Source organism: Aedes albopictus, chromosome 2 (assembly GCF_035046485.1).
Source record: "Aedes albopictus strain Foshan chromosome 2, AalbF5, whole genome shotgun sequence".
NCBI lineage: Eukaryota > Metazoa > Arthropoda > Insecta > Diptera > Culicidae > Aedes > Aedes albopictus.
Window position 1 is genome coordinate 426,221,403 of NC_085137.1, and position 23,611 is coordinate 426,245,013.

The following is a 23,611-nucleotide window of genomic DNA, read 5'->3' on the forward strand; positions in this document are numbered from 1 at the left end:
CACCAAACGTGGTTGTAGTACCCAGCTTCCACTTTAGCTGGTCGATTCTAAGAACCCCAGAGGAATTCAATTTAACGCCTTCCGATCATATCACAGATCGAAGTCGGTAGGGGAACTGCGGGCATAACGCCCCCCGGGGGAAAAACGCCTTCACGTGATTTCATCATATTGTGGAGGTTTTTGTTAGATACAAGCAAACTAGAACTAAAACAGAGTAGGTTAAGCCCAAGAACGGCTGCTATTTTCGAAAGAAAAGCGTGAAAACGACAATTTTCCACATTTGGAAAGATTCCCTAATTTTCAGCGCACAAAAATTAAGACATTGTGCGCTGATTATATGGAATCAATCCATTACACTACCACGCGCCTCCTACTGCTTCATTTGCTGCTGGGAAGAGTTCGATTGAACCTCTTGGTATTTCACAACAAGACAAAGCGGGAAATGAATGGGAAATTTTGTGGGTACGTGGGTCAAAAGATGAAGTCTATTAGGTAAAGGAGTAAACTACTCTTCAAGGTAGACCTGAAATAAGTGTCATTTGAGGTTTATGACCACATATGCTTAACCGGGGCGTTATGCCCCTCTTTCCCCTACTTGGTGCGGTGGAGTCAGCATATGTGCGGCTGCATCAAAAGCAGACTAGTTCTGAGCGCCGACACATACTACTGGGACAGGACTGAAAATATATGTAAAAACCCAGATTAATCCACCTAGTGGTGATAGTGCCTTTCTCGTCGAATATGTTATGTTGATATTTTTTAAAGCCAGCATATTGAAATGTTTAGCAAAACATGCTGGAAACCATGTATATATTTTAAGCGCTTAGAAATGGCTCTGGGTCCCCCCCATAAAAATATAGGTATTATCTGACCAAAGTCAGGGGTGTCATAGCTGCCAAAACTACTCATTGTTGCCCAGTTTTTTTAAGTCATTAGTATTTCTAGAACTATTACTGAAACGTGCATTCAGCTTCTTATCTCAGAACCATATTCAGCCTCTACTGTGTCTTATTCAGGAGATTGAGCTAATACGATAAATCGTATTCAGCCTCGCCTGGTGTTGCATCATATTCAGCCTCTTCTGAATCGTTTTAGCTGACACGGTAAACCGTATTCAGTTCCTCCCATCTCATTTTCAGAAGACTTTAGCTAATATGATTTTCAGCAGTTTCAGAAGATTTTAGCTAATATGGTTTATTTCTAATCGACGATTTGTTTCAGCAGGTTACACCAACGTCCTTTAACTCATCACTATATGATTCAAGTTATACACATCGTAGCATGTAAAGTCGTATGGTGTGTTTACATCAGATGGAAGGAGAACATTATAATGTGCGTCTGCTTGACCTGGTCTTGTCAAATGCAGTAATATTGGTAAATCAGTATTACTGTAACTTGGTGGTTCAACTTTAACAAACCGTTGTTCTCCGTTTTCGTGATGCAGCATGATAAATATAATTCGTTCAAGAGCCATACTGAGAGCAAACAGGGTGTCAAGGTTACCGAATAATCTTTCTGAACAACATATCTGAAGAAGGTTAAATAATGTGTCTGATTCCAAACCAATGGTGTTTTTGATTTTCTCGAAAAGATGTATGTTTTCTATTACGGCTTGGAATGCAATTGCTCTGAGATCAAAAGAAAAACTTTCATTTCCTACGAATGCATACGAAATCGCATTAAATTGGCAACCGCCATCTCCAGTTATAGGAACCTCCAAGAATCCATTCAATGTTTGAACTGACAATGGTCTATCTCTGCTACATTTAAAAATGTTAGTAGGTAATGTCCGTAAGTAGTTTGCAATGTGGTCAATATCACTTTTGTAACGCATTACATTGCCATCTGTAGAAGCTATCAGCAATTCTTCTGAATTAGTAAATGTATATGGATCGTTATAAAATACCTGTTAAACATTTTTGAGCAATTTTTCATTACCATTATCATATGCATCATTTGTTGTATCTACTGAGTTAATCCACTCTTTAATGCTGTTATCTAGATTTAAATGCTCAGAATCTGATTCAAAATCACTGTACTGAAAGGATAAACTAACAATATTCCTATTGCTCGATCGGATGCTACTACATTCGGATGATAAGTCCACACAAGATGCTATTGATATACTATCTACGGATACTAGGTCGGAAGACTTTCCAAACAGTTGAATATTATCATTGTCAATTTTTTTCACATCATCAAAACATGGTTGCTTACTATAAATAATACAATATATTGGTTTATGATCAGAAAAGTAGCATTCGTAAACTCCAGCAGTAATATATTCAAAATTGGCGTATACTACATCTAGTCGTGAACCCAAAATAGTTGTTGCTTCTGTTGGCGGTAGTTTCGAAACATATGAAAGGCCGATCATAAAGGAACTGAACTCATGGATTTGTGCATTTCTTGTATCATTAAGATTGAAATTGAAATCACCTATGACAATTGTTGGACAAGATTCCTCTAACTGAAATCGAAGCATTGTATCTTTGAAATCGCAAACACTTACTTTTGGTGATTTGTATCCACTTATTATCAGAATTCCATTGACGACTAATTTTACCAAATCTATGTGACTATGATAATGTCCCTTTTGATCCGCCTTGAATTCGGTACAATAGTCGACAACGTTTGCTTTTAAACTGCTTCTTACAAAACAAATAATTCCTTTGGCAATGTTCTTTTTAACATAATCCGGATAATTAAAAGTATCTGAACGATAGACCAAATTGAATCCAGGAAATGCAATCTTTTCATTAGCGTACAAGCAAGTTTCTGAGAAAATTAATATATCACAGCGGAAATACCATGGGTCCACGTCTACATGCTTTTTATTCGCTCGTAATGATCGAATATTCAAATAAACTACTTTGAGCCCTGATACGTTAACTAAATTATTGTAAACAAGTGACAATGGCCGTTCTTTTCTTAGTCTATCCATTTCGTTCAAACAAGCATCAATTGTATTATTACTTTTCATATTTCCAGGAAAATTACCTAGAATATAAAGTCCTGAAAGACTCGTCACGCGGCTGAGCTCTACATAAACTAACTGACGGGTAAGGTTACCAGACTTCCTAAAATCAATACAAACATGTCTGTATGTTTGACCTGACTTTTATGAATAGTTAGAGCTTCGCAGGGTACTATTGGAAACTGATCCCGAATCATCTGGTAATCCTTCTGAAAATGCGTTGTCAGGTTGTATACTTTCCTAGGGATGGGCGTCCAACTGAGGTTGATCCTGTTGTTTTCCATGAAGTTCCTGTATTGGTTTCGTATCTTTTTGCCTACATTAATAGAATCGAATTTAAGAAATACAATAGAGGGTTTTTCAGTACCAGGATTGCAGAAAACATATTTTAAAACTCCAGTAGCTCCATTAACTAATCCATCTGCCACGTCAAGATTAGCTGTCAGCATGTATTTGATTCCTTCTTTGAACCGGATCGTATATGGATATCCTCCACAATCCTTAGTTGGTCGTTCACGCCACATTTTAATTTTTGTAGCTCTTTGATTCGGTTTCAGTTTTCCTGTTATCGTGTCAACAGCATTGCACTCAATTTCAGATGCGAGTGATTCCGATATCTTCTTGTCATTATATTTATTAACATTTGCGTTCGTATAGTAAAGTCTGATGGCTTCATCAGGTACTTGATCTTCCTCTATTTCTCTGGATTTTATGATTTTGATGTCTTCGTCGGTCATTTCTCCACGAGCAAAACTATTAAGAGCTTTAACAAAGCTCAAATCGTCTTTCTGTCGCATAACCTCTGTCAGCTCATAAAGGTTAAATTCGCCCCATAATGGTGAGATGTTTGTTTTGATTAGACTGTGCCTTGGAGTCAAGAAGATGGCCGAGTCTTTTACAGGTGGTAATTGAAGAAAATCGCCAACTGTAATTACCGATAATCCACCAAAGCTTTCGTTTCGTCCAGTGATTTGCCGCAACCTTGTATCGATCCGACTGAAAATGGTGCTTCCAACCATCGATATCTCATCAACTATGACCAATTTGCAGTCCTTCAATTGTTGTCTTAAATTGTTGGCAACATCCATGGGTAAATCTGACATTTTCGCGTTTTCTTGTAGTGGTAGAGCAAATGCAGAGTGTAATGTGTTTCCTCCGATGAGAAAGGCGGCTTTTCCAGAAAATGCACACAGCAAAACTTTAATGGAATCAGTATTTTGGTCTCTCAGAACTGTTGTTGAATATTCCAAATGATGTGTGATGAGCTGGAAAATTGTTTAAATAACCATACTTTTACCCACTCCAGCAGATCCCGAAATGAAAATTCGAAGAGGTAACTTTCCAGTGCTGAATGACTTGTAGATGTGCATTATGATTTCCCTCTGTCGCTCGTTTAACTTACATAGCATATCAAAGAGATTGTTTTCGTGTACTTTCGGAGGGGCAGTGTAAATAAAAGGAACATTATTTTTTGGGCGATCTATACCCACTTGCACAAAGATGTCGATCTCTTGCTCCTTTGGAATTTGATTTTTCTCAAAATCTTCAATTTCCTCTGCATCGGCTATTTGTCTGTGCTGCTCAGCTGCTAGCATAGCGTCATCCAATCGATCGCTAGACAACTTGAACAGGTTATCGCGATTTCTTTCGATCAACTCTTTGTTTTCATAAAACTTGACGCTCCAGTTAATTGATTCAATTTCCTTCTCTTCGTTTCTCCATGGAAGGAATAACAGCAGTTGTTCGCGATAGAAGTTGTCCGGATCTTTTTCATACGTATATCGCACGTGTCGTACGATTCGGGCCTTCCTGCGGCGTTTATTCTCAGAGTCATCTTTCTCCGTGTCTGTTTCGTTACCTTCATTGTCCGAATCCAAATTCTTGTCTCGTTTTGTTTTCTTCGCTGTTTGGAAATAATATGCGGCATATTCAGCCAAGCAAACATCATCCAAAGCTTTCCGTTCAGAATAATGCGTGAGAATATCTTTTCCTACGATGTCAGTTGAATCAGGATCCATTGCTTGCAATTGCTTGGTTGATCTTAAGAACGCTACTCTATCATCACTGCGTCCAGTGTTTATGAATATAGCAGATCGACTGAACTCTGTTATAGGTGTCCCCAAGCAATGGTATACTGCTTCTGATGTTGATATCACGTGCCCGTTCAGGAATTTGTTCATGATGCACCGCAATCGATCCTGTAAATTTCGATCTCCTTTGTCTAGCTCTACTTGAAGGTCTTTCAATCCTTTTGATAGTCCCGCTTCTCCTTTCGCTACGTAATCCACGATGTAATGTGCTACAGCATATTCGTCGACTACAAGTTGTAAATCAACATTTGATTCCATCAAATTCAGAATCGTAGTATTGTAAGTATTTATATCAACTTCACAACTTCTGCGCTTATAAAAGATTGTCAGCTTATTAATGGAGCTTTTTAAAGCTGTTAAATATTCGTGTTCCAACATTTGTAGATCATCTAGAACTTCATCAAAAGTTTTTGTAATCCTTTCTTTACTCGAGAAGAATTGTTCCATCATTTGTTTTATTTTAGCCAGATCAGATTTCACTTTGGCAGTTCTTTCTATTTTGGGTAGCGGTTCAAGGATCATTGTTTTTGGAACTACGAACTTGGGAAAATTAAATCTACAAACATTCTTATATTTCTTTCCTTTGCTGCATGTGGGTGTATGTTTGTGGCGCAGGTACTTACAAAATGGGTTTTTCTCGTCGTATTCACATGTAACATGCTTGTCCGCAAACTGTATTACCGAGTCGAAGGTACTGCTGTCATCGGGATCTAGTTTGGGTGCATTATCAACCCATAACAAAATGTGATCATGTGGTGAACCCCGTTGTTGAAATTCTCGTCGGCGAAAAAAGTCAGTGACCACGTGTGTTTCGAAAACTCCTCCTTCTGGTTTGGTTATGATTTTCATCAAGTTCTTAATTTTGTTGTCATAATACATTGCTGTGAACACTGGATTCTCTTTCACTAGCTTGGCTCTTTCTTCGTACGTTAAATTTAATGCATCGTACAGACTAACTTTTGCACCTGTAGTATATTCAATCAAAGCTTGAATCAACTCCGGCCAGTTAGTTTCAACTGCAGATACCGTAAGAAAAAATACAGGGGTGCCAATTTGCCGTATTTGTGCACATAAAACCTTCTTCTTCTGTTGCATATACGCCGGTGCACATCTCATTTGATCCATGAACCTTAATCCGTTGTCGAACGAAAGTAAACCTCCAATGAAACTAGGCTGCAGGGCTTGCTGAGCTGTTACATTTTTTGCGTTTTTCTTCTTTCGAATGGCAACTTTAATAGAATTGTATGATTCGTTCAGCAACTTTTTCTTTGATAGGTGAAGAATGCGCCTTGGTTCAGTCCTGTTTTTGTAGTGCCGAATTTCCCATTTGATGATATCGTTGTCCGTTATGTTTTTATCAGTGAGTATCCGTGGTTTTCCTGCAAAAATTTTTGGAAAGCAGAGGTATTCTACGTCTGGGTTGCTGTATGGTGATACCGGCTTTTGGTTTTGCCCAGGAGCCATTACAACAACTGTATTGGTGGCAGCTATTTCATTCAAATCAATTAACAAGCAATCGTCATCTCCTTCATTCAGTAGATCATTAACTTCTTCACCCTCGTCAATATCCGTCTCTGGTTCAAGAATATCGTTTAGGTTGCAATCTGTCTCTTCATCACTCAAATCCAGAATATCGTCGACATTTTCGGAGAACTTGATTCCATACTTCTTGTATAGTTCTGTTTCCTGTAAATATTGTCCAGCTGCTTCAAGCTTCTCCTTACGAACTAACCCCTTCAGGTAACTGGATGCATGTCCCATATGTCTCTTGAACTCCACAGGAATGGCAATTATGTTAGTGTTGTTAATCTTCCTTGGGAGAGACTGCTCCATTTCGTTGACATCAGTAGGAACGTAGATCACACTGCCTTTTGCGCCAATTTGGGGATTTGAAGCACGATGATTAAGCATTAAAATTTTGATAAAAGGAACAAATGGTGAGACAATACGTTCCTCTATTGGGTTCAGTTCTTCCAAACATTCCGGAACTTGTGGCAATTTCAATCCATTACTGCTTGAAAGTTTAGGTACTTTTCCAGCGCAGACGTACTTATAGCATGTGTGGCATAGATAGTTTTGTCCATGCTGCTCGTAGTTATTCAAAACATGAGAATCTACCCAACAAGTAATACTTGAGTTTTCTGTGTCAATTTTTGCAGCCATTAGGGAAATCACTTTATCGCGAGTGATTGTTTTTAGTCCTTTTTCGAAAAACATTCGCTCACAACAAGAACAGAAAAACAATGGCACTTCTTTCCTGCAATTGATAAACATCAAAACTTCGGTTGCACTTGGCTCCATTTCACGTCGCTTCAAGCAATTGTATATAGCGTCACGGTGTCGGATAATTTCACTGCTCCTTTTTTCACGCCTGCTTTGTCGATCTCTTTCTCTTTCGATGATTCGCATAATTTCATCTTCTCTTGAAATTTTCATACGCTCAATGTTGCGTACATTTTCCGTTCGAGCATACTGAGAGTTTGACCGAATACTCTCTATGCGCTTTCTATTCTGTTCTTTTTCTTGCTGAGAGAACCCTTCAACTGTATTACGAAGATGTGTTATCCTCTGCAAATTTTTCTGTTTCTCCTGCTGCATGTATTCTTCGTCTTTCCTCATTTTCACCATCCTCTGAAAATTTTGCTCTTTTTCATGCTGTTTGTATTCCTCTGCTTTCCTTTTTTCCATCATCCTTAGTGCATTCTTTGTTTTCTCTACTTCCTTATACTCCTGATTCGCTCTAATAAGAATCATTCGATTCTTATTTTTTTCATTTTCCAGTGTACAGAAATCTTCATTAGTATTGCGAATATCCGTTATCCTCTGCAGATTTTTAACATTTTCTAGATTTTTGTAACCTTCATGTTTCCTTGTTTCTGCTATCCTCTGGACATTTTTCTGTTTTTCCTGTTGCTGGTACTTTTCATCTTCTCGCATTTCCAACATCCTTTGCGAATTTTTCAGTCTTTCCTGTTGCTTATACTCTTGATCTTTTCTAATTTCCAACATCCTCTGTGAATTTTTGACTTTTTCTTGTTGCTTATACTCTTCCCTCGACCTGAGTTTTTCCATCCTCTGCGAGTTTCCGATTCTCTCATACTGTTTGTACGTAGTATTCATTCTCATATCCTTAATTCTCTGCTTATTTTTATCCTTTTCCTGCTCGTAGTACACTGCATTTTTCGCTCTTTTATTCTTCATATTCTGTCGATTATTTTCCTTCCGCATGTTTTCGTTATCCTTTTCTATAATCCATATCTCCGTCTTTGTTTCTCCACCGTTTTCCTTTTGAATTTTTCCTTCACACTGAGAATTTTTCTCAAGCACTTTCCTATCTCTGTCGTAAACTTTCTTCACTTTCACTTTTTGAAGGTGCGACTTCTTCTTAATCTTTGGCATGTTGAAGTGTCGACTGGAAGGCACAGATAAACCAAAATGTACACTATTAAACTTATGTCACTTAAGATTTCCAACGTTTTTCAGAGTTTGTGTTAAAAATGAACGACGAAAAAAAAAGTTGTATTACGGCCTGTGAGCTCTCCAAATTTAATAATCACTCAATCAAGAACAGCATGAGTATGTAAAGGACACGCTTTTTAGAAACCAATGATGTCCGTCTTACAATTCGTTAAAAAAATCAAGAGTGCAAATGGGCACCAACATTTCAAACGGGCCTCCTTCAAGTTATATTTAATGCTTCCCACGGATTCTGCAACTAGTAAGGTGGGGTGGAGCAAGATGGGATGATCATAAGTTTGTAAGTACAAATCGGATTTGATTGTTTGGTCCTCTACTATTGAATACATTTGTTGACTAAGCTAAAAGTCGATAAAAAAGTTCACCAAACATGCTTTTGAACAAACAGCTTCTCTACGATGCGGAATTCGATATGAAAAAAGTGAAAAAAAGTGCACTTTGCCTTTGCCTGCGCTATGACACATTTTTGCTGAGTCACTCTTTTCATAGGGTTCTCATTCCTGCCACCAGATGCGGAGCGATCTTAAGCTTCCGTCAAATTCACCTATAGGTAAATCCAACGGAAGCTAACGATTCCTCCGCATCTGGTGGCAGGAATGAGAACCCTATGAAAAACGTGACTCCTCCAAAATTTCACATGGCGCAGCATAGGCAAAGTGCACTTTTTTCACTTTTTCATATCGAATTGCGTATCGCAGAGAAACAAACGAGCACTTTTTGAAAAGAAAATTTAATTCTCTTTCAGATGCGCTTAGATCCGGTTGGTACTTACGAACAATTTATGTGATTAATTTGAGGAGCTCTTGCTATGCCTACGGCGGGCAATCTTCCGGATTTTTTGTTAGCTGGCCAATCCTGTGTCTGTCGCCGTGGGCATCGAGATTGATGATATTAGAAGCCATTGCAAATGGAAAATAGCAACTTCTAGAGCAAAAAATTAGTAAAATTTGTCGACAAAAAATTGACTTCTTTATGTAAACAAACGATTTTCTCCTTATCTCACCAAGCGCCTCTACAATTGGATTAGCCTATAGACTAACTTCCCCGCATAACTTTATAAAACCGTGAAACTAGTATTCACAAATTTCGGAACTATCAAAGTATGGTTGCATTATAACAATAAAATGCAAGGGAAGGTTCATTTATTACATCCATCGTTCCCCTCTCTGTCCGCTATTTCCCTATACCTTGTACTGTCACACTTTTCTAGACCCCCCCTCCCTCCCCCAAATGTTGGACGTAATTTATGAACGTTCCCCAAGTCATTTTAAATGCTTATGGATCATTCTTCGACATCTGGCGGCAGGTATGAGAACTATGAGAAAAAAGTGAAAAGCTTGGAAAAAAATGTCCATAAATTATATCACACCAAATGTGAACATTTTCAAACCCCGTCTGACGTCTGAGACGGGCCGTCCCCTGTCATACTTTTTGAATGAGCCCTCTGAAATATTTGCAAGGCTCGTCACGCAACCCGCTCTTAAAGCGTGATCCACAATGAAGAAAATTAACTGTACAGAACCGAGTGAGCTATTATCAGATAGAGATGCGAGCCGAAAGGTAATAACCTTCTTTTGTTTGCTTCCGGTAGACAATCCTCGGGATTTTTTGTCAGCTATCCAATCCGGTGATTGTCAGTGTGGACATTAAGAACGGTGATGTAAAGCAATCTCCAATATAAGATAGAAACTTCAAGAGAAAAATAGGAATTATTTTAGAAGACAAGTAAATGATTCAATAGGCAATTTAACGCAAAGCTAAAAAGCCCAGGTGGCTCTTTTCTATAACAGCTATTACGCACCCAGGACTAATTACTTATTATACAAATGAAAAACAAGCACAAATATTGCAAAATCTGGTGACTATTATATAATAGACTCATCCACGGTCCTATTTTTTTCTTCTGCGAATGCGGGCAGTTTACATAAAATCTAGTTCATAAGCTGTTAGTACACAGGGTCAAATATTTGTCCAAAAAGAAACCAATGCTCAAACATCTTGTTTGACTCGATCAAATTTTCAAATATTAGTACAGGGATACCATCCGTCCTGATTTAGTAGGACATGTCCCGATTTTGGATTCATTTTGTCAAAAAATTATCAACAAATCCAATTACTCAATTTTGAGAAAATACATGAAATGTCCACCCTCAGCCAAGGGCTGAAAGTCTTCATAATAAAGACAAATCAATCAATGAAATATCCTGATTTTTTATGCTGGTGGCAGGCCTAAATCCCAGGCCATAGTCCTGTTCAATGAAGTAGATTGAACATGCTCTAAGTTGCTGCTTCCTGCTCTTACCCATTTGTTGACAAATGCAGCAACTTCGACCATGTTCAACCTACTTCATTAACCCTCGAGCAATCACGCTGTTGTATTTTGTACAACACGTTGAAAAAATCTCGCTTTTTGTATTCAGCATTAGCGTGATGCTGGCGGTGCTGGGCGGTGGCCAACCGCGCGAGCTACGGGAGGTTAAACAGGACTTTATTTTTGCTTCCAAAGTTGGAAATTTTTCGTAATCTAACCTCACTTCAATCGACCAATTTAACAAAACAAGGCGATTAGTATTATACGGGCGTATCTGCCATGATCGATTTCTTTTCTTCGATTTACTCTTTGGTCAATAACTTGGCCGGCAAGTCATTTCCAGTTATTTTTATTGTTCTAAGTGCTAGTTCTAGTCGTCCAGCACTGAAAAACATCAAGAGATCATCAGAACCCTGATTGTACTCTCAATTTAGTTGAAAATCGAAGTTTTCGACTAGCGAAGTTGGATTTTTTTTTCAAATCCATGCGTCGGCCCTAACTTCGGAAGTGGTGCGCTGTATAGTAAACCTGGTCCACTATACTGCCCATAATCGCATAGTTGACGTGACCACCATTCACAATGTCAGCACTCACAAGCTCATATTTATCAAATTTGCATACTTGTGACCAGTTTTATTCAATAGAGCACAAGATCTTATCACTAGCTAGGGGTAGGCGGGGCATAATGAGCAGCTCAAGCATTTTGCCACCAAATCCAGTAAATTAAGCGCAATCAATGTGTAATTTTTACGTATAATCCTCATTTGAACCTCAACTGACAAAAACTTATCGTTGAAATTTTGAATAAAGCTGTAAATGTTGCAAAATGTAATGTTTTTAAAAACGTATAAAATAGTGGAATGCGTTTTGGGGGTGGGGCATAATGAGCACCCTAGGGCAGGATGATCAATCCCTGTTCTGTACACAATCAATTGCTGATTGACTGTTCTTGTCAATGATAAAGCATACCGACAACAACCAATGAGAATTTGAGGGGATTATGGGGTTCAATTTGTAGGGAACTGCGGGGTTTAATGGAGTTTACTATTAAGGCATTTTTAAACGGTGAGAATATACAGATACTGATTTTTTTTTCAAGCTAATACATTGAAAATTAATTATAAAACCATACTATATGCATCGTAACGGAGGAAACCAAAAGTGAAATTCGTTTGTTTAAGATGTTAATCATTTTTATCGTTTTTTCATTAGTTGTTCATTTTGCCCCACCCTACTATCAACTTTTTAAAGTATATTTTTTAACAAAATAATCATACAAATATTTTGAAAGTGTAACAAATACATATCATTGACCCAGGAAATATCAAGAAATTTGACAGATACCCGTCACGTTCTTATTTCGATTCCAAAACCTTATTTGAGGTCAGCTGATTCTTATAATATTTCCCCAGTACATGACAACTTCACGCATTAAGACTATTTTTTCAAAACAAACGGCTTTTTTGACAAATGTTTCATCATGAATTCATTGCATTTGAGATAGTTAAGCCACCGACGAACCGACGTGACAGTGGCGATCCAAAACTGTCCCCCCCTAATTTAACGGTCGACCAGCGAAGCGAGCGATCGCTTCTGTCAAATCAGCGCAGACGCGAACCGTTTCCTATATAAACACACGGGGGTTTGGTGTCGAGCTATCAAATCATCGCGAGCCGTTATAGAGGTGGCGATAGTGTTCTACTATTTTTTATCATGGCGTCGCGGACAACAAATTTGAATTTATTTGTTCTAGCTGTCACGTCGGTTCGTCGGTGGTTAAGCTACAATCAAGCAATTTGTTTTGAAAATTTGGAAATATACAGTGAAAATACAAGGTGCTCATTATGCCCCACCTGCTCATTATGCCCCGCCTACCCCTAGATATCAACGTGAAAAAAATCATAAACTTTTCATCAATCATTGTTAAAATTTCAAAAGTGTGTTGAAAACTACAGTGGCGCTTACGTCAACTATGCGATTATGAGCAGTATACAGCTCACCACTTCCGAAGTTAGGTCCGACGCACGGGTTTTGAGAAAAAACCAACTTTGCTAGTCGAAAATGTCCGGTTTCAACTGCACGGAGAAAATTAAATACACACACAGATTTTCCCGGAAAAATCAAATGAGAAAACCGATCATTGTAGATACGCCTGTATGATACTGAAAAGATTTCGTGAACATCGGGGACATCAGCCATCAAGCCCCTCTACAGGCGAGATGGACCGTGAACGGTCTTAGCCGTCCAAAGAGACAACGCAAAGTAAAAATAAAGCGCAATGCAGTTGCTGCATTCGAATTTACTTAATTTACAGCAATGAATTAGGTTTTTACTTACCTTAAAGTCTCACCTACCACTTGCCAAAGTTTAATTTAAGTATGTAAATCAAAATAATTTACTTTGTAGTAATACTTTCAATTAATTTCAAAGAATATTCTTCGCACCAAAAAAACTTGTCAGCCGTCAGAAAACTTTTCCAACGGCTCTGAGTACACCCAACAAAATCCCCATTCTTTAATCGACTGATTTGTCCAACATGAATTGGGGACTACGAAGGTGATGATTTTGTTTGCGGTTTTCTGTGAGAAAGTAAAGGAGGGAAGATTTTTTGCTTTTTTTTCACTCATACTCCCATAAGAAACCCCGTAGGAAGAAAGAGTGTTTCCCGGCTCATCAACCTTCGTAGTCCCCAATTTAAATTCAGATTCTCATTTATACTGGCCTGCTTACTCTCACACGAAATTTGACGTTTGAGAGGTGTCGGCACCGCTCAAACGTCAAATTTTTTGTGAGAGTAATCAGGCCAGCATATATTCGTGCAGTGGACCATCGTGTTTGCAAATGATGATAACCATGATAACTAAATGGTGCACTGTGTATACCAGGGGTTCATTCACAAATGTCATAACGCTGAAATTGGTCGTTTTCAACACCCACCCACCCCTTCGTAATACTGTTTATATGGGGAAAATTTTATTTTGTTCGAGCTGTAACACCATGAAGGACACCCACCCACCCCCTCCAGCGTTATGACATTTGTGAACAAGCCCCAGGTCTGCTACAAAACGCACGATATGAATTTGGAGAAAAATCTATACATATATTTTTGCTACACGAAAACTTCGATTTTCAAATTGATTGATTATGGTTTTTTTATAAATAGTATTCTAGAAAACATATTTATCAAATTTTAGGCGGGGGTTTTCGGTCAGTGTAGTTTGGCATTAATTTGAGATCGTCATCGATGATGTAAACGGCACAGGGCTCAGATGTCAAAACTGCTTCTTATTTTTTCTTTATGCATCGATCAATGCTGTAAGCTCATGCTGTCAGTTTCACACTAATTTGAAATGACCAACACGCTCGTAAAAATATACTCGAAAGTATAATCCGACTCCGGAATTGTGTACACGGAAAAATATTTTGTGCAATTCAGTATCATAACTCTGGAGCAATATTTGAAAAGGGCCCAAGAGGCCTTGTGCCTATTTTTTGAAAACGCTTCGTAGGGCCTAACGGCAGCCCGCCCACGTAAATGAACACCGTTATCCGAAAGATGCGATGTTAGCAATTTCGGTACCAAGCATTGTAAAATTTCTTTGGCATATTGTATCTGACCGGCCTGGAATCATAAAACGTGTTGACTTTGAAACTGTGAATTCGGATCACGCTTCCCGTGGGGCCATGGTTGACTATAAACACTTTAAGCACAGACAAACAGACGTAACACCTTGAACTATTTCCATGGAAATCCATCGCCCAGTTCACACTACCATCACCTGGTGAAAAAGTTGCACGAATCACTGTGTTGTGCAATATCGTCAACAGAAGGCGCTAGTGTGAAACGTCAATCGCATAGAAAAACGATGCGCGCGCCTCTGGTTGTGAAAGCCATAACTATGAAAATTGAAAATGATCGTTAAAAGCGTGGTCGATGGAAATTTCGCAAGTGTTACGTCTGTTTGTCTGTGCTTTAAGGTATCCTGGACTTAACAATGTGGGTTTTAATATGGTATAAGGACATGCTCCCAAAAATATGGATTTTCCGAAAACCACGGTGATTAGATCGGTCTAACCGAATATTTTGCCGATAGAAATGAAAGCTAAAAATTTCCAAAATCGATGAAAAATTGACGGAGATATGATCATTTCAATTTCTTGGGTACCCGGCGAGGTACCCGGGTACCTTGCCGGCATTCCACGTAATAAAAAAATGCAGGAGCCCCTCTCCCTGTCCCTCCTCACTTTCAAATTCGGTCAACCCCATTAATGGATATATATTCACGAGTTCTAAGATCTAACAGAGTTTCAACATCCTAGTCTCAATAACCATTAAAATATTGTCGTCGTGGTTGAAACCCGATGATTCCTCACGCACGACAATTGATTTTTCTCCAAATCCATACGTGAAACCTAACGTCGGACATAGTGCGCTGGACAGCGGATCTGGCCCTCTATCCAGCGCACTATGCCCGACGAGGGGCGAATCACTAGTGCATTTTCGATTCAGCCTTTCGTATTGACATTTCGCATTGGTGCATTTTGTTGCGTATTGGTGTATTAGAGTTTAAAAATACGTGAGTGTTTTATGCATTTTTCAACGCATTGAATTTTTTGGTGCATTTTCCATGCATTTTTCAACGCATTAGGCCAAATATCAAATTTTCTAACACATTTCCAATTCAGTTGTTTTGGTAGTGATCCGCCCCTCGATGCCCGACGTACGTCCGACACACGGTTTACGAGAAAAATCGATTCCGATTTTCAACTGCACGGATAATATCGAGATTTGAAATTGAAAAAGGTACCCGGGTACCCTGCTGGCCACATAAGTGTTAAACCGGAATTTGAGTTATTCCACGGAACCCCGGGATTGCGTCAAAAGAACCTAAATTTGAGTAGATTTTTAGTTCCGTGTACACGGAAAAATACGTCTACCCAAAAAGTAAGGTTTAAAAACCCAACATTACCTAAACAGCTTATAGTTTTTACTCAAAGTTGAATAGTTTGCTCGCTCTAACCATCTCATTGTTGTCAAACACAAGGGAAGAAGCATCGACCCATCCAGTTCCTTCCGTGGAAGAAACCAAATTTGACTTATTTGAAGTTTACACAAATTTGAGTTATCTGAGGCCTCCGTTGGGTAAAAATAACTTATCGTTGGGTGAAATTTTTTTTGCCGCTACTAAAGGGGAACTACCCACTCGCCACTATAGCTGTTTTTCGTACTTTAAACCCGAATTTGAGTTATTCCACGGAACCCCGTGATTGCGTCAAAAGAACCTAAATTTGGGTAGATTTTTAGATCCGTGTACACGGAACCGCCAAACTACCCAAAATTGAGTTCTTTTGACGCAATCCCATAGTTCCGCCCAATAAGCCAAATTTGAGTAAATCGATTAAACTCACACTAGGTAAAATGCCTTCACCTCCAGCAAAAATATATACTTAAGAGTAGGTAAATTCAACCCAAGACCCGGGGGGGGGCCTCATTCAACCCAAATTTGAGTATACCTACATTTACTCAAAATTGGCTTATTGGGCTCAAAGAACCCCATTGGGTAGATGCATCTCTGTTTGTTTTTGACAACATCGGTGGGGAAAGAGGGAAAACAACCTAATTTTGGGTATCTAGTTTATTCGATATACTCAGCTTTGAGTAAAATCGACCCAAAAATTAGGTAGTTTGATTTCTCCGTGTAGGATTCCCAATGCTGTCAGTTTTGACGTCTAGTTCGTCATCTACAAACGTAAACAAAGGAAAGACTCCATCGAAAGAGTACACGGAAAAATATTATAACCCAAAGAATAAGTTTTAAAAACTCAAATTTGGCTAAACTGCTTAAAGTTTTAACTCAAAGTTGGGTTGTTTTCTCCCTCGCCCCACCGCAATGTTGTCGAAAACAAAGAGAGAAGCACCGACGCATCCGCTGCTCTTCCGTGGAAGAAGCCAAATTTGGGTTTTCTTGAATTAACCCAAATTTGCGTCATTTGAGGCCTCCGTTGGGTGAAAATAACTTACCACTGGGTTAATTTTTTTGCCGCTCTCAAACGAGAACTACTCACTCACCACTTTCGCTGTTTAACGCAAATTTGAGTTATTCCACGGAAGACAGGGATTGCGTCAAAACAACTTAAATTTGGGTTGATTTGTAGTTCAGTGTAAGCTTTTTTCGACGCTGTTAAATGGATTTTAGGCGAGATGGACCGTTATCGGTCTTAGCCGTGTCTGACAACAGACCCCACAAAGAAAATGGATTTTAGTGATATTAAATATTTATTTCGATATAATTTTCGCAGGTATGGAACTGCATGGATGGCAGAACTTCCAACGTTCGCTTCGTACTGCACTGCTGCTGGTTCGTCGGATCATTTTTGCTGATCCCGTAATAATCTGCAAACCTAAATATCGTTCCCTGGGTTATTGTGTGTTTTGTCCGCTCCGCGTCTAGCCAGTATTCCAAAGTAGTACCACGGTGGGACCAGCAGCCGAGACCATCACCAAGCTGAGAAAGATGGAATGCGCCGTCGTCGAGGTGAAGTTTCCAGCCAGTTCTCTGGTGCCGAAAAACGAAAACGGAGCGCTCAACTTTGTGCGAAAGTATCCCGAGTACAACGGGAAGGACGTGACGATTGCGATTCTGGATTCCGGAGTGGATCCACGGGCGAAAGGGCTTGAGATTGTTCCCGGAGGAGACGTCAAGGTAGGCGAGCGGTTCGATTGCTCCGGTTGTGGGGATGGAACGATTTTGGACCTGTCTGGTCGGGTACTGCGCCTATCCAACGCCATGAAGGCGAAATGCCCCTCGGGCCAGTATCGCGTTGGGTTGAAGAGTATGCACGATCTGTATTCGCCGCGCATCCGGGAGAAAATTGTGGCCGACACCAAGCTGAAACCGTGGGACGAAGCGCACAAGAAAGCCCTGGCTGAAGTCAGTCCGGACGTGGCGGATTTCGACGCAAAGAATCCCAATGCACATAATTTGTCGCTGAAGGAAAAACTGACCAAGGAGAATCTGCACGGGACGGTGGAGTTCTTGAATGCGTGCGAGAAGAAGTTCTGAAGAAGATCTGAAAACCAATTATGTTTTCAACGGATGATGGATGGATGGTAGTTGTGGTATTGTACTTTGATTAATAAGGGTGTGAACCATTTCGCTTATTCGTTTAACTTTTAGTTAAAATTTGACACTTCGATAGTTATATTGCATCCGTTTAAAAATAACCCTACTCCCGACCAGGGTTAGTTTTGACAGTTCGATAGTTATTTTTTGTTCGCAATGATTTGGCTGTGTACTGTATTTTGTTTCAAATAACTACTCGTCTGTCACATTTCAAATGGGCCACCCTCGTAGTTATTTTTTAACCATCCGATGAAAAATAACCACCAAAGTGTCAAATTTTAATTAAAAGTTAAACGAATATGCGAAATGGTTCACACTTTAAGTATGATCGGAATCACCACAGTAGTTATCGATACGATCGGGAATGGCGATTTGGAGGATGCGGTGCACGTGGACGAGTACAGCAATACACATGAGATGGTCAACTTGGACGAGTTTCTGTCTATTTCGGTGAATGTCCATGACCGAGGAGATGTTCTGGAATTCGTGGGAATGTGCTCAAGCCACGGTACCCACGTTGCATCGTTTGCTTGTGGCTTCCATCCGGACAACCCAGAGCTGGACGGTGTTGCCCCTGCTGTATTACTGTATCACTGACGATCGGCGATGGTCGGTTGGGATCAATGAAGACTGGCACTGCTCTTGTTAGGGCAATCATCAAAGTTATGGAACTGTGTGAATCAGGTCGCAAGATTGACGTGATCAACATGAGCTGCGGCGAACACGGCCACTAGTCGAATTCGTGATGAAGAATAAAGTTTCGTTTTAACTGGTCCGATTTACCGAAAAGTTATGGGGTTATTCTAGAGGTTCAAGAAGGGTTTATCTGTTGAGGTTCACCAAGTCCTCTCAAATTGCATGGTGATGAAGAATAAAGTTTTGTTTCTGGCCAAAGTCTACGGTTCATGCAAATTTCGACAATTTTATATGGGCGAATGTCTACTGTGGGGGAGGGGGGATTCTGAGATGATCAAAATTGAGTAGTTTATGGACAGCGCCTTTTGTCTGTCTTACTGAATTAATCTTTTATCAATTAGATCTTTTGTACTTTCGAGCTTCGACCTTATGACATTTAATCTTTGGACATTGACATTGACAAGGACATTCATATTTTTTTTTTATTTCGGTTCGCTATTTTGGATTTTCTTATAATTTATGAACTCTGGATTTCTTCCCCATACCAACTGTACTCGTATTGCATCTTTTTAGAGCCTAAAATATTATAAAACGGTAACCAACTTGGTTATGGTCCGCCATTTTAGATTTTCTGAACTGTTGTTAGGCTTTTGAAAAGGCTACGATTTGATGTGTCGCATGCATGAGTTTGGTTCACTTCTATATTTGGCCACTTCCGGCGGGACACCCGGAACCGGTTCCGGAATACTATCGGTTCAGATATGGTCTGATACTATTTTCCTGCTTATCATTTATCAGGTTATAGAAAAAGCGGCAATTTGATGTGTCGCATGCATGGGATTGGTTCACTTTTATATTTGACCACTTCCGGCGGGACACTTGGAACTGGTTCCGGAACACTACCAGTTAAGATATAGTCTGCGATTATTTTCCTGCTTACCGTTCATCAGATAATCGAAAATACGGTGGTTTGATGGGTCGCATGCATAGGTTTGTTGCATTTTCATATGTGGCCCCTTCCAGGGGTACCGGTCCGGAACACCTAAATGGCCATAACTCCGGAACGGCTGAACCGATCTGAACCATTTTCAATAGGAAACAATGGGACAATATACCCCGTCGAATGAACCATCGGTCGTTGAAATCGGTTCATATTTACTATCTAAAAATGAGGTGACCTTTTTGTACACATACACACACACACACATACATACACACACACACACATACATACACACAGACATCATCTCAACTCGTCGAGCTGAGTCGATTGGTATATAAGACTTAATATCTCCGGGGGCTCTATCAAATTCTTGTTTTTGGAGTGAACATATAGCCTTTCGGTACACCTTGGTGTACGAGAAAGGCAAAACCCTCTGGCTCGTTGAGTTAGATATTTGGTGTCCTAACAAAAAATATGTCTATAACAAGGTTGATCGTCTGAACGGAAGTAACATTGTCGCATAAAATACCTGAAAGTCATTTTGGCCAAATTGTGTTTTTTTTTGCGAGGTGGTGTCTTCGGAAAAGTTGTTCGGATATGAATTCTAAATTCTGAATAGGTTTGAAAAAGACGTCAAATTTTCTAAAATTTATGAGATTTTGGCCGACTTTTAAAATACATACAATACCGATCAAAAGTTTGGGGTGATTTGTAATTTTTTGAGCTCCATATCTCCACCAATTTGTATCCGATTTCAAAACCCTAGATCTCATTCAGAAGATAATAAGTCAAAGTAATTTTAAACATGACTTAGGTGAAACTTTTACAAAATTATTTGTTTGTAAACATAACCAAAAGTTGTCAAATTTTCTAAAAAAAAAATGAATATAAACTTACGGCAGTGTCGCTGGAAATTGGGTCGACCAAATTTTAAGATGTGAGCGGTAAAACAACCTATTTTCTTTTAGCTTTCATGGCAACATTTTTGAAAAAGTTTAAGGGTTACATCATTTTCAAAGTTTCTTTAACTTATTATCTTTTGAATGAGATCTGGGGTTTTGAAATCAGACGCAAATTGGCGGAGATATGGGCCTAAAAGAATGACATGTTTTTGAGGGGGTGACACCAAACTTTTGATCGGGAGTGTACCCAATATCGTAAATTTTCATAAATAAAAACCAGGTTTTTAACCTGTCGAGCAAAGCAATTGAGAAAAACGAGATATTTATCGATTTTTTGTGGACAATTTACGACAATCACGACAAATGTATATAAGACGGAAATCTCTTAAAGCTTTCATATTTTTTTTATTCGCAGATATGATTTTTGATGATTTTTAAATGAAGTTTAGACTGTACATTTTTCTGTAAATTAGTGAAAAGGATATATGACTACATTGTAAGATGGTTAAGTTAACCACAAAAGTATGGCTCTGTTTGAAATCTAGGCACACGTTTTGTAACTTCTAAGCCTTAATTAATTGATAAATGCAACAATGGTACGAAACGCCAACAAATAGAAGCCTACAAAAACGCCTTTCTACTAAAAATCTATGAATATTTTGCTTCTCTGCAGATTTCCTGCTGTGGATTTCTGATTTTAGAATGGAAATTTTAGAAATATGGAAAACTTCTAAATACAAAAAAAACGCCCTGATATATATAAATAAATAAAAAATGATCTTCCGAGTTTTCCATTTTTTAACGTGCACAAGAATCTATTGGAATCAATTTCAGTTATTGCTTCAGCAATCCCTTCATTTTGAAAAATATTCAGAAATTTGTGCTTGGAATCTTCAGAAACCCTGGACTGCAAAATGGTGAGTTGATAAGAAGAGTGTCCAACATACAGGGGATACTCAAAATAACTGGGACAGGTAAAATTTTCACTTTTCAAAAAATGTTCAACTCGCTGTAGCTTTTCGAAAACGGCATCAAATATTCTCAAATTTTTACTGTAAGTTCATCAACTAGTTGTGTATCAGTGGTTCAAATTCGGAAAAGATCAGGCCATTCTAGAAAAAGGTTTAATTATACGATAACCAACTTTGAGCTGTTATATCTCCGGATTCAATGAAACGAATGCAATGAAATTTTGATCATTTATGACTTATATAATGAAGTTTGAAAAACAGTTGACTTAATTTGAAATTATAAATAAGAAAAAAAGTTATAGCGATTTCATTTATTCTATGATTTTTTAGTAAATTCATCTATTTTTCATATGCATCCCATTACTTTTTCAATTTAATGCCGGCTATTTGGTAGTTTTCCTTTGAAACATAAATCTATTCAAGTCAATTAAAGGGAATTTAAATGAACTATAATTACTATCTCGAATTTTGAAACTATGATGAAGTTTTGGATACATTGGTGTTATATTAGAAAAATAATCTAATCGTTTTAATTTTCTATCGTGTAAAGAATTTTAAGTTAAGTCAAAAGTTTTTAATAGCTTATTATATAAGTCATAAATGATCAAAATTTCATTGCATTCGTTTCATTGAATCCGAAGATATAACAGCTCAAAGTTGGTTATCGTATAATTATACCTTTTTCTAGAACCTTTATAACTTCGTGTAGAATAGCCCGATCTTTTCCAAGTTTTGACCACTGATACACAACTAGCTGATGAACTTACAGTAAAAACTTGAGAATATTTGATGCCCTTTTCGAAAAGTTACAGCGAGTTGAACATTTTTTGAAAAGTGAAAATTTTACCTGTCCCAGTTATTTTGAGTAACCCCTGTAGCTCTGGTCCTCACATGTTCCTACCTCATGCTTCCACGGGTCAAACGATGACAAAGACCGCCAGCTAAGAGTTGTGCTCTTAGCTGCTAGTGCAGCCTGAGCACTGTTGTCCTTCTGACTTTAGCTAGATAGGGGAGGTACGACCCGAGCGTCTGTTCACCAAGGAGGTGCGGCTCAAACAGCGGCTGTTCTGGCATCCAGTGGCTGACTAAGAAACGCTGCACCACGCCCAGCTAGTACCATCAGTGTAGTCGTCAGGTCACTAGGTTTCGCAGGATGTGACAGGGTAATCTACGACGAACTACATCCCCGCAACTTCGACATCGTGGCGTTGCAGGAACTTTGTTGGACTGGACAGAAAGTGTGGAAAAGCGGGCATCGAGCGGCTACCTTCTACCAAAGCTGTGGCACCACCAATGAACTTGGAACAGGATTTATAGCGTTGGGCAAGATGCTACAACGTGTGATCGGGTAACAGCTGATCAACGCAAGGATGTGCATGTTGAGAGTTAAGGGCCGTTTCTTCAACTACAGCATCATCAACGTCCACTGCCCACACGAAGGGAGACCGGATGACGAGAAAAAAGCGTTCTTCGCGCAGTTAGAGCAAACATACGATGGTTGCTCGCCGCGTGACGTGAAAATCGTTGTCGGCGACATGAACGCGCAGGTAGGAAGGGAGGAAATGTACAAACCGGTTATCGGGCGAAACAGCCTGCACGCCATATCGAATGATAACGGCCAGCGATGCGTAAACTTTGCAGCCTCCCGTGGTATGGTAGTCCGAAGCACATTCTTCCCCTGCAAAGATAGCATAGCATAGTATGAATACTTGCATGCACATTCTTCCCCCGCAAAGATATCCACAAAGCCACCTGGAGATCACCCGACCATCAAACAGAAAACCAAATCGACCACGTTCTAACCGACGCTAAGTTCTTCTCGGATATAACCAATGTCCGCACATACCGCAGTGCGAATATAGATTCGGATCACTACTTAGTCGCTGTATGCATGCGCTCAAAACTTTCGACAGTTATCACCACGCGTCGAAGTCGAACGCCGCGGCTCAACATTGAGCAGCTGCGTAACGTAGAAGTGGCTCGAGACTACGCGCAGCAGTTGGCAGTGGCCCTACCAACGGAAGAGCAGCTTGGCGCAGCTACACTTGAAGATGGCTGGAGGGACATCCGATCTGCCATAGGTAGTACCTCGGCTACAGCACTAGGCTTCGCGGCTCCGAATCACAGAAACGACTGGTTCGACGGCGAGTGTGAACAGCTGAAAAACGAGAAGAATGAAG

The 23,611-nt window shown here is 39.4% G+C and overlaps 2 protein-coding genes across 3 annotated transcripts; one reads left to right on the top strand and one right to left on the bottom strand.

Annotated features, from left to right (window-relative positions):
• Positions 1–1,131: 1,131 nt before the first annotated feature.
• On the bottom strand, positions 1,132–13,557 carry LOC134288515 (ATP-dependent DNA helicase PIF1-like). 2 transcript variants are annotated; one of them, XM_062853583.1, is made up of 2 exons: positions 13,193–13,557; positions 1,132–4,242 (listed from the first exon to the last, which is right to left on the bottom strand). In XM_062853583.1, exon 2 carries the CDS (start codon positions 2,981–2,983, stop codon positions 1,910–1,912), a length of 1,074 nt encoding a protein of 357 aa, XP_062709567.1. In that variant the 5' UTR covers positions 2,984–4,242; positions 13,193–13,557; the 3' UTR covers positions 1,132–1,909. The 2 variants fall into 2 exon arrangements, with proteins under 2 accessions (XP_062709567.1, XP_062709568.1); XM_062853584.1 differs by having other exon boundaries at positions 13,193–13,550.
• Positions 13,558–16,472: 2,915 nt separating this feature from the next.
• On the top strand, positions 16,473–17,936 carry LOC115258260 (tripeptidyl-peptidase 2). Its single transcript, XM_062849086.1, has 2 exons — positions 16,473–16,634; positions 17,156–17,936. Exon 2 carries the CDS (start codon positions 17,371–17,373, stop codon positions 17,917–17,919), a length of 549 nt encoding a protein of 182 aa, XP_062705070.1. The 5' UTR covers positions 16,473–16,634; positions 17,156–17,370; the 3' UTR covers positions 17,920–17,936.
• Positions 17,937–23,611: the final 5,675 nt, after the last annotated feature.

Coding starts and splice junctions, on each gene's coding strand:
- LOC134288515 (XM_062853583.1), bottom strand. CDS start 2,983: ATGAAAAGTAATAATACAATTGATGCTTGTTTGAACGAAATGGATAGA.
- LOC115258260 (XM_062849086.1), top strand. CDS start 17,371: ATGGAATGCGCCGTCGTCGAGGTGAAGTTTCCAGCCAGTTCTCTGGTG.